At 35.2% G+C, this 15473-nt stretch overlaps 2 protein-coding genes across 2 annotated transcripts; both read right to left on the minus strand.

Moving 5' to 3' along the window:
- Positions 1-2084: 2084 nt before the first annotated feature.
- Positions 2085-3266, minus strand: LOC131649739 (uncharacterized). Its single transcript, XM_058919497.1, has one exon. The coding sequence runs from the start codon at positions 3264-3266 to the stop codon at positions 2085-2087; it is 1182 nt and encodes a 393-aa protein (XP_058775480.1).
- Positions 3267-8581: 5315 nt separating this feature from the next.
- Positions 8582-10395, minus strand: LOC131646568 (cytochrome b5). Its single transcript, XM_058916578.1, has 3 exons — positions 10156-10395; positions 9092-9158; positions 8582-8963 (listed from the first exon to the last, which is right to left on the minus strand). The coding sequence occupies exons 1-3, from the start codon at positions 10240-10242 to the stop codon at positions 8731-8733; spliced, it is 387 nt and encodes a 128-aa protein (XP_058772561.1). The 5' UTR covers positions 10243-10395; the 3' UTR covers positions 8582-8730.
- Between the last annotated feature and the right edge of the window lie 5078 nt (positions 10396-15473).

Raw genomic sequence — 15473 nt, forward strand, 5'->3', positions numbered from 1 at the left:
ATAAGATCATCCGCAAAGCAAATATTGATAATACCCAGCTTCTCGCACCTGGGATGAAAGTTGAAGTTGTGATTCTCCTTTAGCTTTTGTAAACATCTATGTAAATACTCCATGATGAGCACAAAAAGTAACGGCGAAATCGGGTCTCCCTGTCGCAAGCCTCGCTGTGCTTTTAACTCTGCAGTCATGTAGCCATTTATGGAAAATCTGTATGAAACAGTTCTAACGCACGTCATAATCCAGCCAACAAACTTCTCAGGGAAATTCATTTCTCTCATTACTTGATCCAAAGCATCCCACTCAACGGTATCATACGCCTTTTGAATGTCCATTTGGATTGCACACCGGGGAGAGATTTGTTTCCTATTATAGCCTTTCATGAGTTCCTGAGCCAACATAATGTTGTCATGAATCACTCGACCAGGAATAAACGCCGACTGGCTCTCATCCGTGACTTCGGATATAACCTTGCTCAGTCTTGTTGTCAAAATCTTAGAAATAATTTTGTACAAAGTGCTGCAGCAAGCAATGGGCCTCATGTCTTTTACCATCTTGGCGTTAGGCGACTTCGGAATAAGAGTAACCACTGCACAATTTACAGCAGAAAACAGCCGGTTCTGAGCAAAAAAATCTTGGACAGCGGCAACAACATCTTTTTTAATCACACTCCAGGTGCTTTTGAAAAATTTGGAGGTGTATCCGTCCATGCCCGGAGCCTTATTTTCCCCAATATTTTTCACAGCTCTCCATATTTCCGCCTCTGTTACAGGAAGGATCAAACTTTGTTTATGTGTCTCACTAAGCTGAGGTCCTTTCCGCATAGCATCCACATCCACATGTCTAATAATATCTCTTTTTGTTCCAACGATGCTTCTATAAAATTGGAGAATCTCAGTCTCGATCTCAGCCATATCAGTAAGCTTCTTCCCACAAGAGTCCTCAAGATTATGGAGACTGGTTTGTTTATGCTTACCCCGAATAATGGCGTGGAAGTAAGCGTTGTTACTATCACCCAACTTTAACCAATCGATTTTGGCTCTTTGTCTCAAGCTTTTTTCCTCTTCCTCAGTAGCCACAAGGAGTTTATCTGTGAGATCCTTAACCTCGGCAGCTAGCTCAGTATTAAAAAGGTCACCTGCTAGTTGACTTTGTGCAATGTCCAGTTGAGTTCTATATCTTTTCAACTTTTGAATATCAGCTGTCATATTCCTAGTCAATCCTCTTAACAGGGGCTGCAGCCTCTTCAATTTTCTCCACACAGCATACATTGGTTTACCAGCAACACTCGGGTTCCAGCTATTCATAACCGTCTGCGTATAGTCTTTATGCTTCACCACACTGTTCAGAAATTTAAATCTCGGTTGCTGTCTCAGTTTCACCGTAGGTGCTCCTTTGATGTTTATAAGTAGCGGCGAGTGATCCGAAACGTGACTATTTAACACATCCACGATACTGTCCGGGAATCCAACAAACCAATCCATATTACATAAAACATGGTCAATTCTCGAGTAAATAAGGCCATTGATATGATGATTTGACCACGTGTAGTAATGACCCCTCGTATCGTGCTCAGACAGTTGCGTATTTTTCATCATCAATTCCAAGTCTGCAACTTCAGTTTGGTGAACCGGGGTGCCACCGATCCTATCAGTGAAATTTATGACATTGTTATAGTCACCTATTACTGCCCATGGCCCAGTAATCATACCAGCCAGCTTCTCAATATCATTCCAAAGTCGCCTCCTTTGAATGAGATGGTTATGAGCATAGACTACACTAATCCAGCTAATCCTCTGCCCAGAACATGTTACAAAGCTCACCATGGATATGCTGCTCAGAAGTGTCTAGCAAGTTGAATTTAATCTCATCATGTTTCCAAAGAATCCATATTCTCCCATTAGGATGGTCCCTGTAATTATCCATCCAAGACCAGGAATTACCAAACAATTTCCGAATCTTGTCAGCCTTATTCTGTTTAACCCGAGTTTCTAATAAAGCAATCCAAGGCACATTTAAGAATCTGAGATGGGCTTTAATCTCAGTGTGCCTCGAAACTTTATTCAAGCCCCTAATGTTCCACACCACTAACATGGATCACCCATTAGGTGAGTATCCTGTCCTAGGACTTCAAATCCATTCTTACTTGTACCAATAATTTCCACATTGGGTCCCTTAGACTCATCCTCCACAATGCTTTTGCCTCTATGCCTAGAAGCTCCAACTACTGTCCAAGGGCTTTCCACTGCAACCACAATAGGATCCTGCTGAACACCCGTAGTCTCTGGGTTATTATTAGTCTTTTGTTGCGGAGGTTTCGGTGCCCAAATCTTCTTCCCCTGCACATTAGGCTTTTTCTGTTTCTCACAATCATGACCCAATTTACTACATTTCATGCAGTATACAGGTTGCCATTCATAGTGTACCTGTTGAGTGAACCTCACACCATCCGGTCCCTTGATGATTATAGAATCCTTCAATGGAACAGTGATGTCTATCTCCACTAGTAATCGAGCATACGAAATACGCAGCTTCTTTGTTGTACATTCATCAGCCATCAAAGGCGTCCCTAAGGCACTACCTATCTTCCCGATACTTTTTTCACCCCAGAACGTAAGCGGAAGTTGTGGCAACATGACCCAAATAGGCACTAACCTAATGGCATCTTCACTCAGAGAGAAGTTAGGACTCCATTCATGAAGGAACATAGGTTGGCGAAAAATTGAGTAAGGACCCCTTTTCAGTACAGACTCTTTGTCCTCTTTTGATTGGAATCGTATAATAAAGAATCCCTCTTCATTATAGTAGAGTTCAGGGAGAGCTGCAAAATTCCACACCCTCATCATAAAGTTCTTAACTCCATTCATAGTGAGATTTCCTCCAAGAACATACATAATGAGTGCATTTTCCCAATAGATCGTTTCTGAAGCTACATCTTCAGCCTCTATCACCACTTCAATGTCACCATTAACAACCATTGGTGGCGTGTAATCTAGTCCAATTCCGTTAGTTGGGAGTCTGTTACCCTTGATAACATCCACCCAAGTTGTATCCTTAGCAGTCTTTTCTGTTTCAATCTGTTGCACCTCTATAATCGGTGGAAGTTTCGCCGCTTTCGGTGAGTTTGATTCTCCAGTTGTCCCAAGTGTGTCCGTTAGCTTATCCAGTAATGAACCTCGTAAACTTGATTGTGGTGTGGAACCCCTCTGCGCCGCTGGAGGTGTCGCAGCCACCGGAATCTTCTTAGGTCGACCACGTCCCTTCCCCATAGCAATTACCCCTTGAACCCTAAACCATAGGTTGCAATCGCTCCCCAACAAGGTCCCTGACCCTAAGATCAGGAGTTTAAACCAAAATCAGAGAGACGACCGAACCCTAATTTAGGACCACCGGAGTCGAAGCTACAATTGCGCCGGAAATCACTTATCGCCGGAAATCGCCAGAGAAATTACAGCTCAGGTTTTATAAAATTATAATCATTACAATTTTTAATTTTTTATTATTATTTTATTTTTATATTTATTTATATTAATTTTTTCCTAATTTTGTTATATATATATATATATATATATATATATATTATGTTATTTTATGTATTCAAAAGTTGTTATCAACACATAGATAATTTTGTGTCGAGAGTTATAATGAGTATCAAGTGTACTCAATTTTTTTAAATATGTGCTAAATTATAAATTTTTAATCACTCAATATTATAAATATTATTTACAAAAAATTATATATCAAATTTTCACCTTTAAATACCATATCTGCTATATAAAATCATAAGGATAAAAATGTAAATTATTAATAAAACATCTCTCATCCCCTCATGAACCAAACATATTTTTAACCAAAATTCTTCCCCTCCCCTCCTCTCATTTGAACCAAACATACATATAATTAGTAAAAATTCCTCCCCTCCCCTTCCCTCGATTAAAATCTCCCCCCTCCCCTCCCCTTCATTTGAACCAAACAGACCCTAAAACACAAATAGGTTATGATTCTAACAAAACCTAAACTTATGTAATAAATCGCTACCAACAGGAATTATCAAAAAATTACACTAAGAAACGATTACCTAAACATGCAATAACCTATGAAAATTAAAATGCAAGAGAGTGAGAGAGGGGGGAGAGAGAGTACACTAGGATGTATAGTGGATTGACTCTATCGTCCTCGCAGGAGCCTACTCCACTCCCCAATGGTTTCCCATTGAAAAATTTTCTTCTACTATGTTTTGACAAATATTACACGAGTTCAAACAATCACAGTATCCACAATAATGTTGAGAAAATAAATCTCTTATTTGGATCTTGACTTTTAAACAACCTTGATATTTAACTCTCTGTGAAATCGTTATTTGATTCTCACTTCTTAAATCTTTTAGCTTCACCAGTCTGTTTCAAGTCTTCGTATGTGGCAACCAACCTTGATGATCCCACTGATTTCTTGAGCGATAAGCAGTCTGAAGATTAAGAAAAATGTTTACCTTGTCTATAGACTTCCATACAACACTACCAAGGTCAATCTGGAGAGGAGAACCTCATTCTTTTCACTAAAATTTGTCACCAGTCACAAAACCACAATTTTGCAAGCCTCCTAAAAATTGATACTCCCTTCATTCCTATTTATAAGAAAATTTTAATTTTTTAGATTCATTAAATAATTGATGTATATAACCTACATATAGTCCAAATACATCATTTATTCAATGAATGAAAAAAGTCAAAATTTGCTTATAAATAGGAATGGAGGGAGTAAGTGTCAAATATGTGTAAATTTCTGCTAGAAAACGTGGCACTTTTCAGCTCCATTTTGTGTTTTCGATTATCATTTTCCCCAAGTTTTATTAGAATTTATCGTTTTTAGTATTTAGGAGTAAAATCTTTGATTTGTGTGCTATTATGCAAAAAAGTGGTGGATCAAGCCTAAAAGAAGAAGACATGAGCAATGGAAGAGAATACACAAAGCAATGAAGCAATAAGTTTTTTTCATGTCAAATCCGCCATGAAAAATTATGGTTGCCGGGCGAATCCTGCCAATTCTGCCAGGCGAATCCGGGGCGTTTTAAGCGTCAGGAGATCGCCAGGAGAATCTGGAGCGATTTAAGCGCCATGCAAAATTTTGGTCACCGAGCGAATTTGACTGTTTTTACGTTGGCATTTTAGTTGTAAAGTGACATTTCGCCAGACGAATACTTTGGGTGCCAGCCGAATTTGTCTAAGTAGAAACTCTCTAAATAGAGCATAAACATTTTTTTAGGGATCCACCATTTTGATAGAGGTGTGATCACCATTCATTGAGTAGAGAGGCTTAGAACATAATAATAGATGTTGCATCTAGATGATTCAGAGTTGGATTTGAATCAATCGTCTTGACACCACGAGAGTTGTCGATTCATCTTCCTTCTTCTCTTTGTATTCTTTATTGTTGAGGTTTGTTTGTAAGTTTACTTTACTTTGATTTTATGTTTATATATTGATCATGGTGTTGTATAAGATCTAATTTACAAAGTCATATCGATGTTATCCTTGTTTACTTGCTTTATGTTTGGATTTGAGTTTCTATAGACATATACTCTTCAGATTTGAATTTAGGATGAACATCTATCAGGTTCTAAATTCTAGAAATAAATTTAGATCTAATATTCACAGTTGCGTGAGACATCAGCGATGAGACAATACATTAGAACTCTCGTCGGTGCTTCAGACATGACCACTAATGTGAAGGATACATGATGATATTGACGATTGTTTTAGGTTGCGTACAATTGATCGACAGATTTAAGTATTTGATAGGTAGATGAAATTCACTCCCGACGAGTTCTCTACTCTTTAAAGAATGCATTATTTACTTGTTCATGTTACCTTTCACATCTTACGCTTTTAAAACATTCAAACCAAGCTTAGAAATGTGAAGACTATTGAACGACATTGATATCGCACTAATCCATATGGATACGATAAAACCCGAAATACATTCATACTAACATTTGCTTGCTGCTTTACCGCAACAATAAAAACCTTTACAAATTCTTCAAGAAATGTTGAAGGATAGAAAAACACAAGAAAGGTGGTTTGAATTGGGGTTTTCAAAAACTAAAACAATATAACACGTTGGTTATAGTGGTTCGCTTGAAATCAAAGCTACTTCAGTCCACCCTATCAAGGTGATTTCGCCTCTCTCAATCGAGGTCTTCATCCACTAATCAAATCTTGATTACAAATCACAAAGACAACCGTCAACGTCTTCTTGAGATCAAACCACCACTTGGTTTCTCAAGAAATTACAACTCTAAAAACAAATATTCAACATGTTTACAAATGCTTCTAAAAAGCTATATCACAACTGTGATGTTTATAAAAAATTATAGCACAAATAGTTTAAGAGATAAAATAATGTAAGAAACAATTTTGAGCGCTCTCGATTTCGTGTACGTGAGAATTGTACTTGAATCATCTTCATAGTCCCCTTTATATAGAAATTAGATTTAGAGATCTGTTGGAGACATATATGCTTGTTTTGGAAGGTTGATGATTTGAGGTTTAATATCCTTTCCAAAAATATATATATGGTGTTTCAGTCACTATGTTTCAGTCGTTACTTTCTTGATTCTGTATTAATAATTGTTAATGAGATGTTGGATCTTCATACTTTCAGAAAATCTTGTACGTTAAGATTGGTCTCAGAACTTCAGTTGATGATCACATTTGAAGCTTTTTTGTTATTTCAGAACTTTCTTATCAGAGTATGTCTGGCAGAAAACTTCCTAAATTCCTCCATCATGATTTTCACAGAAATCACATCTCCCCTGGTAAATAACATCAAATCATCAGCAAAGGATATATAAGTGATTAGGAGTTTTTCACACCTAGGGTGGAAGTTATAATCAGCTATCGCTTTGAGTTTCTTCAAGCTTCTATATGCAAATATTCCATGATTAGGACAAAAAGAAGAGGGGAGATGGGATCTCCTTGTCTTAATCCCCTTTGAACCTGAAGAATGTTAGTTAGTTGGCCATAATATCTATAAGAACGGATCTGACACATACCATAACCCACTCTATAAATCTTTATTTCTTTTATTTATTTACTATTGATTATAAAAATAATAGGATATATTTTGAATAATTTTTTTGAATAATGTATATTATTGTACTATTTATTTAGATTTCATATTTTTATTTTTATATGGACCAACTTATGATTTTAATGGTTTATTATCTCACCTTCTTTAAGCATGGCATTGAAGTAGTTTTGCCTGGATTTGTTTTAAAAAATCTCCATTTCAAAAATTTTTTATGCTATAAGTTAATAGATTTCTGATTTTAAAATTGTTTCATCATTATTATTAAAACTAGCACTATTTGGTAAACATGATAATAATTCTATTATATTTTATCTCATTCTATTATAAACTTTTGACTTTTTAAATTTATTTTTAAATATTTTATGTTAATATAAATTTTAAAAATTAGTTTTAAAAAAATGTAGTTGTTTTTGAAGATAATACTCTCATTTCCGTTATGGAATGAATTATTTAACACCAAATCTCAACCGTTAAAAGAATTAGTCAAACGGTCATATTAAATAAAATAAAATAATAAAAAATATATAGTCTATTTTTTTTCCTAAAAATAGACTATTTATATGACTCTTTGATCGAGTACTATTAACGGTTGAGATTTGATGTCAAATTAAATTTTGACACCTTGGTGTCATTTGATCATATTCATATACGAGGCATGATCCGTTGACACGAGGTGTAAGTCTAAAAGACTTACACCAAATCTCAACCGTTAATAACATTTGATTAAACGGTCTATAAATAGTTTATTTTTTAAAAGAAAGAATATGTCATCCTTATTTTTTATTTTTTATTTAATATAATTGTTTGATGTAAGTCTTTTAACGGTTAAGATTTGGTGTTAGTCTTTTAAACTTACACCTGATGTCAACAAATTAATTTTAAATTACAAGATTGATTTTAAAAATTAATTTAAATAGTGGCACAACAAATTATATTTTAAATTAATTTTAAAAATGATAAAACAACTCATTCATAATTACAAGATTGATTTTTATTTCCAACTCATTCATTTTCATCTTCAAATGCGTCTTCAACCGATGGAAAAAACACTCAACCTACACACAAGTAATCAATATCTTCATCTTCAAATCATGGTTATCTTTCATCTTCATCATTTTGTTCATATAAAAAAAATCTTCATAGAAAAAGTAGGTCTTATTTTCCCACTATTCCTATCACTTAAGATTTATAGATCAATATGCGAGACCTATCCAATAAACACGTTACCAATGAAATTCTCAACAATAAAATTACCTCTAACAATAACCTTACCAAAGAATCATAGCTTCCCAAATTCTCATCTCCAAAACCAATTCAAATATAAACCCCTTATAATCACTAGTACAGAAGCTACACCTAAATTCCTCTTCATCTTATAAACCTTAATCTCATCAAAGTTAAGACATAAATGTATTAAAGTACAATAACAGAGACAAAGAAAAAGAACTATCGATATCTGTTTACGCTTCTTCGACCCTACAATGCAACATTATACTTCAATCAATTGTTGCTCTTATTATTGTTTTTGAAATAAGCCAGTTTTTTAAAAATGTTTTCTATGCTTTCAAGTAATACAAAATTTGTTGCAATGCTTCATTTTCAGCAGCAACAACTGCAAAAAGAATGAATATCAGAAACCAACAATTACTTCTTCCGCAAGTATAAGAAACCAACCACCACAGAGATGCCAACTACTACAGCTACGGAAAAACCCAAATACGGCGTATTCTTCAGCTGCGTCGTGAACTTTTCATAATAACCTTTCTTGGTTGAAACCGTAGACGAAGTATCAAATTCACCAATGTAATATTTCTCCATGAGTTCTCTTGCAGTTTTGCTGTGGCCAGCATCTTCAAAATCATCAGTTGCGTCTCTCCCTTCATAAAAGTCAAAACAGAAACGTCTAATAAGATTGTGACTTCTGATATTGGATGAAGTTTTTCATGTTTAGTTAAGCAATTCATATTAGTGTGACGAAAATAAAGGAAGCATTAGTATGTACTACCGGTCGCAGCGAGGATTACATCATCTCCACCGGGATGATCTTCCAAATATTGTGTCACGTCGTATACCTGCATCGACAAATGAAATAAAAAACAATGTAACAAATAGAGAAGCAAATGGAAGTGAGTGGCATAAAAGGCATAACGGAGTCGATAGACTTAGAAGACAACTATGGAATCAGCAAACCAGCGTATAGCAAATACTATATTAGCAGAAATTATCAAACAGAAACATACAAGTTAACTCAGACGTATTCATGTATGTTTGTGTTTAAACAGAAAACATTATGAGTTTACTCGAGAGTTATCAAGTCTAATGGCAGGAAAAACGGCCCAACGCAATAGCTCTTGAGCACATTTCATTTGTAGAAAACATGTTTCACGAGGAAAAAGACTCAATCTACATGGTTGAGTTGTTAAATAACGACCCTGAACAAAGTGCTATTATTCTACTATACACTATTGCGGGAGGAACTTGTGATTTTTCTTTGGAACGGCTGAAGTGAAAAAAAAGTCGACGAAAGAAGATTAGGGTTGAGTCTCAACTCAAATTTGATTGAAAACCCAAAATTACCCTTAAAAGGTTTTATATTTATGGGGTAATTTAGGATAGCTGGACAAAAAAGCACTCCAGGATGGGAAATGCTCCGCCCCCGCTACCCAGTATTTACCCTATAGCAGCCGCAATGGTGTTCTGCACCGCTAAGGCTCTTCCCATAGAGGCCGAGATCGGCTCTGCTATGGCGAGATAGCACCGCTATTGATTACTCTGATAAAAAAGAACACTCAAGAGCTACAGTTGATAAGCTATAGCAATTTTAAGCCATTCTTAGGTCACTAAATTTTTATCACGTGACCTAAAATCTTAACAGCTACAAGCTTCATGGCTGAATTTGGTTTTCATATAAAGTAGGAAAAGATTCTCAGTTATAATGGTTGTGCCCTAAGAAACCTACCAGATAAATACCAAAAATTTATCTATAGTTGAAAACAAAGAACTCCAGTGCAGAAAGCAATTGGGAAAGGCCATAAGGGGAAATTGAGAGATTGGTGAAAAAGTTAGTACCTTTCCATCGATAATGATCCAGCAGTCGTCTTCGGTTTTGTGGCGGGAGGCATCTTGGATGGTGTAGAAATTGGTGAGGGTTGGCATGTTTGTGATTGTGAATGGAGTTCAAGGATGCTGGGAAGATGAAGAGCCGGCAAAAAGATATTTTGTTGAGGGTTGTTGAGCTTTGAATTCCTGGTACACTGGTTTTTCAGGTTTGCGGGTCAACAAACAACACGGTTTGATGGGTCCAAGAGGAAAATGTGCTATGGGCTAATATTATTTTGTATTTGGGCCTATTTCTACAAGTTTTATATCACTTTAAAACCTTATCCTATCATCATGACACTTTTCGGAGATGTATATCCGGATACACCTTTTTTATATAAAATTAGAATGTTTGCGAATATGCACATCTGTAAAGTGTCATGTTGTGTTTTTTTATTTAGTATGGGGTGTATCCGGATAGGAATATTCAGAATCAGCCCTGAACCAGAAATTGTGTAAAATTAAATAGAAGATGTAAACCATAAAATTTGTAATAGAAACAGTCGACATTTACACCATCATTGTTGAATATATAATATTTTATGTATTAAATTGTATTAAGATTACATCGTTGACGATAATGCATTCAAAAAAAGTGTATCAATTTTAATAAAAAATGCATCAAAAGATGCATTACCGCATAAATCTACTATCGGTTCCTCCATCGACTTTTCCTTATTTGATTATCTTTTAAGCTCACTCAATTTGGTGAACTCTTCCATCCTTTTAAAAAAATGATTCGGCCAAGTTTCCGCCTCTTTGGTGGGATGTGTTGTCCACTCCAATGATGTCCTTGGTATAGGGCACCCAAGTTTCAATAAACCTCAACAAACTGGAGATATTTTGAAAGTCACCCAATATACATGATGCGTTCAGATGAATCTTGAGGTGGGCCACTCCGAAATGAAAAAAATGTCTCTGAGAAACTAGTTTTGTCAGATAGATATACATCATATTATATGCATTTGCTATAAGATGACCCATTTTAGGGAAGCGCGTGCATTTTGACTATGATACGGGATCGCTAACACAAGGAATAATAGCATCGTGAATTGCATCAAAATACTCTTTCCCCGTATACTGATGTGTAGAATTTCTTATGCATCGTCAAGTCTTTTAAAAGTTGTCGGCGGATAAAAAATGATTCTCTTCTCCTTTACCAAGCAAGTCAGATACGGTATGATAATAGCAATTACCATCATCCTTAACATTTACAATCCGTCAATGTGTTTGTGCATAAAAAGTTGTATTTCTTCAATGAAGATTATTTTTGACATCAGTGGTGAAGGAGGTAGTTTTCTAATGTGAGAACCCTTGTAGACAATTTTTTGAGATTTCAGAGTTAGAGAATATGGGAAAAGTGAAAAAACATGTTCAAGTTTGAAGGAGGCAGTTTTGTTGAATTGTCATCTTGTGTCAGTTTTGTTTGATCTTTTTTGGTTTTAATCGATTTTGAAAGAGGTTTCAAATATATGGTTTCTAGATAGACAATCTTCCCCTGCTTCTCTTTAATATGCAATTTCATGGTGTCATATGCTTTAGAAAATTTATCTTGGATTATTTCCCACTCGGCCATGATAGTTATACCTGCTTTACCATATTTCATCACACCATCATCATCATCAAATCATAGCCTTTTCTAGTGACTACAGATTTCTTCCATGCATATCGGAGCATCAAGATTCATCTTTTTTGAAATGGGAAAAGCACATGGAAGATTGTAAGTCTTCCTAAATGTATTCCATTATGTTGGTTTTGGAGCATTTGGTTCACTGCGTCCTACTCTCTACAAAAATCGCCCTTATTATCACCTAACCATTTCTTCCGTGCCAAATGTGCAGATTCGACTTTGTTAGTTGTTGTATTGTCGAGGTGTCTAACTTGATCGGTATAAGCACAAACAATCTTCTCCTTCACTTAGTTCAAAATAGTACTCTCAACGTATTTCAGGAAATCTAAATATTTGACGCACACACACGCGCACACACACACACACACTCACTCCTTAAAATGCATTATAGAGGCAGCATACAAGTCTTTCGTGGATGAATTTAATATACCAATTCATGCATCCATTATATTTTCCAACACCACACAAGGTTTGATCATTTTTGCTTCTTCACCCTTGATTTTTTTGTGCCTACTTTTGAGCCAACTTCTCACATTTTTTTTGTTATGTGATATCGACAAAGTAATATGTAGGAAGTAAGAAACACCTTTGTAACCAAATTCATCAGTGTGACATATCGATCAGTGACAATTACATTTGGCATGTTTTCTTGATTATTCAACAAATTCTAACACATTTCTAAGGCTAATTTAATGTTGACCTTTTTTTGGATTCCAAACATGCAAATCCCACTGAAAAAGCCTTCTCCGTTGATGTAACACCAACAATTTCCAGAAGCAGAAACCTATAATTTTTGGTTTTATACGTTGAGTCAATTATGAGGACAGTGGGAAATATGTTGAACAACTTGATCCTTTTGGGATGAGTCCAAAATATGTCACGAACAATGACTTTATCCTTACAAATTTCGTACCTAGAAACATAGAGGTTATCATCCAAAAGCTTCAAAAGTTGTTGCATTCCCGATCTTGGACCTCTTATCTCCATATTTATCTAACTACTTACGACCATGGATCTTGTCGATGAAGGTATGGCCTGTGAACTGTGGATTGCAGTAGATGTCCCAGTCGAACTTGAAACGACTGTGCCTGCCCTTTGGGGAGGGTTTTGTTCCCCACTATGGCTAGATGTGTTAACCATTTTCCTCGTGTATTTTCTCTTTGGTATTGCCTGATTACTATTAGCTATTTTACCACTTCTAAGGTTCATGCAACTACCAACAAGAAATAAACATTCACACAAGAGAAAGATAGTTTGAACTTCGACATCGTCCAACTGGGCGTGCCAATTTGTTCACCATGATTTGTGGTAAAACAATCGCTAGTCCTCCAAATCGAATATTTTGGTAACTTACAGGATCGACTAGATTGATCCTAGGACATGTGTCTAAATTCAATTATCTTTTATAGTTGCTTTCATGATCTAGTGTTATTTTGTTTCTATGAAATTGATAAGACTTTCCGAATGTTATGACTATTCGACAATGTAAATAAACATAACTTCGACTATAAATTCTAAGTGACTGGAATTTAAAGGTTTAGACTAAAAACCTAAAGGAAATGCATAAAAACGCATGAAATGACTCTAAACGTAAAGACTTTGGCTGAAGAGTAAAAGGAATCGAAAAGTAGGCAATAAACTTGTATTCATAAATTAAAAACAACGTTAAAAGATAATGACAGTGTTTCTTTTACATATTCTCAACAAAAACACGTTTCTCTACGCTTGTACTCAAACACCCCGAATCCTAACATTAAGATCCATATTAATACTAATTTGACCCTAACGGTCTTTCTCTAATGAATTGCCACGTTACCCTTTTGCACGCGCTTCGATTCTCTGAGACTTCCACGCGTCCTTCCAGATAAAATGACTCATTTTGAAATTCAAAACCTTCCCGCTCGAAGTTCTGAATAGCGAACAACGTGACCTATTGAAACACATCTTCAACACATATCAAAATATTCTAAGTTTTTTTCACCTCTTTGACTTCGAAAATATTTCGACTTGGGCGTCATTTCGACATAGAGAAAGTCCCCCTCAATGAAGAAACTTAACATAGCCTTACACAAACATTCTCCCATCTTCTCCTTCGAAGTATGAAACTTAGAATACCTCGTTTATAGCTGTCAAAATCTTCAGCTAACAGTATCCCTCTATGATCATTAGAGATCAAAATCACCCCACATAAAGACTTTTGATATTAATCGTCTTCAACCTCTCATCCATTCTTTATTCCAGACAAGAATAATAGCAAGAATTGGAACAATTTTGACTAAGGTATTTGTATAAGTGGATGAGTCTAAGTGATACTGTTATTGATTGGTTTTAAGGATGTCAACGAGGCAGAGAACATAAGATGCTTCCCCGCCCCCGCCCCCGTCTCTAATCTCCTCCACGGAAGAATATTCCCCCACCCCCATCTCCAAAGAGATCGACGAAGATTGAATTTTAAGAAAATTTCTATATTTTTCGATCAAAATTATGACACTAGTATTTAGTTATTTCTTCCCTAAAACAACACATATTTTGCTTTTTTTTTTAAATAAAAACATATCCTACATCAATAAAGAAATTGCAAAAGTACTTGTAGTTGCTAATAATTTTTTCTATAAAAAAATAAATATTCAACAAAACATGTTACTACTATGCATAATCATACAAAAATTCATAATCAAAATATCTCATAATATATAAGAAAAAAAATCCACTATCATCCAATATATTAATTTAAAATAATAAAATGACCCACAAATTTATTTTCTAATATGTTAATTTTTTATTTTAAAAATTAAAATATGTAAAATTATATAACTATATAATATATAAAATATAAAATTTAAATAATATGATTGGGATTAGAAATTTTGTGAGGGAGAGGGTAATTCCCCGATGCTTATCTCCAAGTATTATTGGAAGAACTCTTCTCTCCATCTTATCTAGATAAATGAAAAAAATTTCAATGTAAAACTTCAAAAAAAAATAATTCCCACGAAGATTCCATTTTCTAACTACTAATACAAATTGACATCTCTAGTTGGTTGGTTAATGTGTACACATATGGTTAATAGGGATAACTTGGATGGTGAGGAATGAGGAGGGAGTGGTGGTAAACGCAATGCATGTGGTGGATTGCATGTGATTGGTTTGTTGGCATGTGGATCCAATTAAATGAAGGCCGATAGCATTTGCATGGGTGGCGTTTTCAAATTTTAGTTGACATGCACATTCAGAATTTGATTGGTCTGCTGTTTCAAAAATTAATTGGCCAGCAGCTACTGAAAAGACCATGGTCCATGGCCCTTGTTTAAGGACTTTTATCGATGTCTAGGAGATGAACAAACTTTTTCGATGTCTAGAGACCATGGCGTTTTATTTTATTAGTATGGCTATAGTCTTGAAATAATGCAAGTCTAGTGTAAGAACTCAATTGTTGTATTTTATTCAATTATTTCTCTTGTAGTAATTATTTCCTAATTTTTTTTTATTGAAATTGATTGCCGATTGATGTATGTTGAATCACGATTTTAACAAGTTTGCCACCGAATAAATTATCGGGTCGAGTCGCGAATCGCTACGTTTTCTTTAAGACGTTTCACGGTACTGTCAAAATTATGCAAAACAACTCTTAATACCCACGACGCCTAAAAAAAAAACA

This window comes from Vicia villosa, linkage group LG2 (assembly GCF_029867415.1).
Source record: "Vicia villosa cultivar HV-30 ecotype Madison, WI linkage group LG2, Vvil1.0, whole genome shotgun sequence".
Classification (NCBI taxonomy): Eukaryota; Viridiplantae; Streptophyta; class Magnoliopsida; order Fabales; family Fabaceae; genus Vicia; species Vicia villosa.

What these genes read in the sequence shown, in the direction of transcription:
- LOC131646568 (XM_058916578.1), bottom strand. Translation starts at nt 10,242, where the DNA reads ATGCCAACCCTCACCAATTTCTACACCATCCAAGATGCCTCCCGCCAC. An exon ending in GGATCATTATCGATGGAAAG is followed by an intron (nt 9,159 to 10,155) that starts GTACTAACTTTT and finishes TTGTCGATGCAG; the next exon opens with GTATACGACGTGACACAATA. An exon ending in TGTAATCCTCGCTGCGACCG is followed by an intron (nt 8,964 to 9,091) that starts GTAGTACATACT and finishes ACTTTTATGAAG; the next exon opens with GGAGAGACGCAACTGATGAT.
- LOC131649739 (XM_058919497.1), bottom strand. Translation starts at nt 3,266, where the DNA reads ATGGGGAAGGGACGTGGTCGACCTAAGAAGATTCCGGTGGCTGCGACA.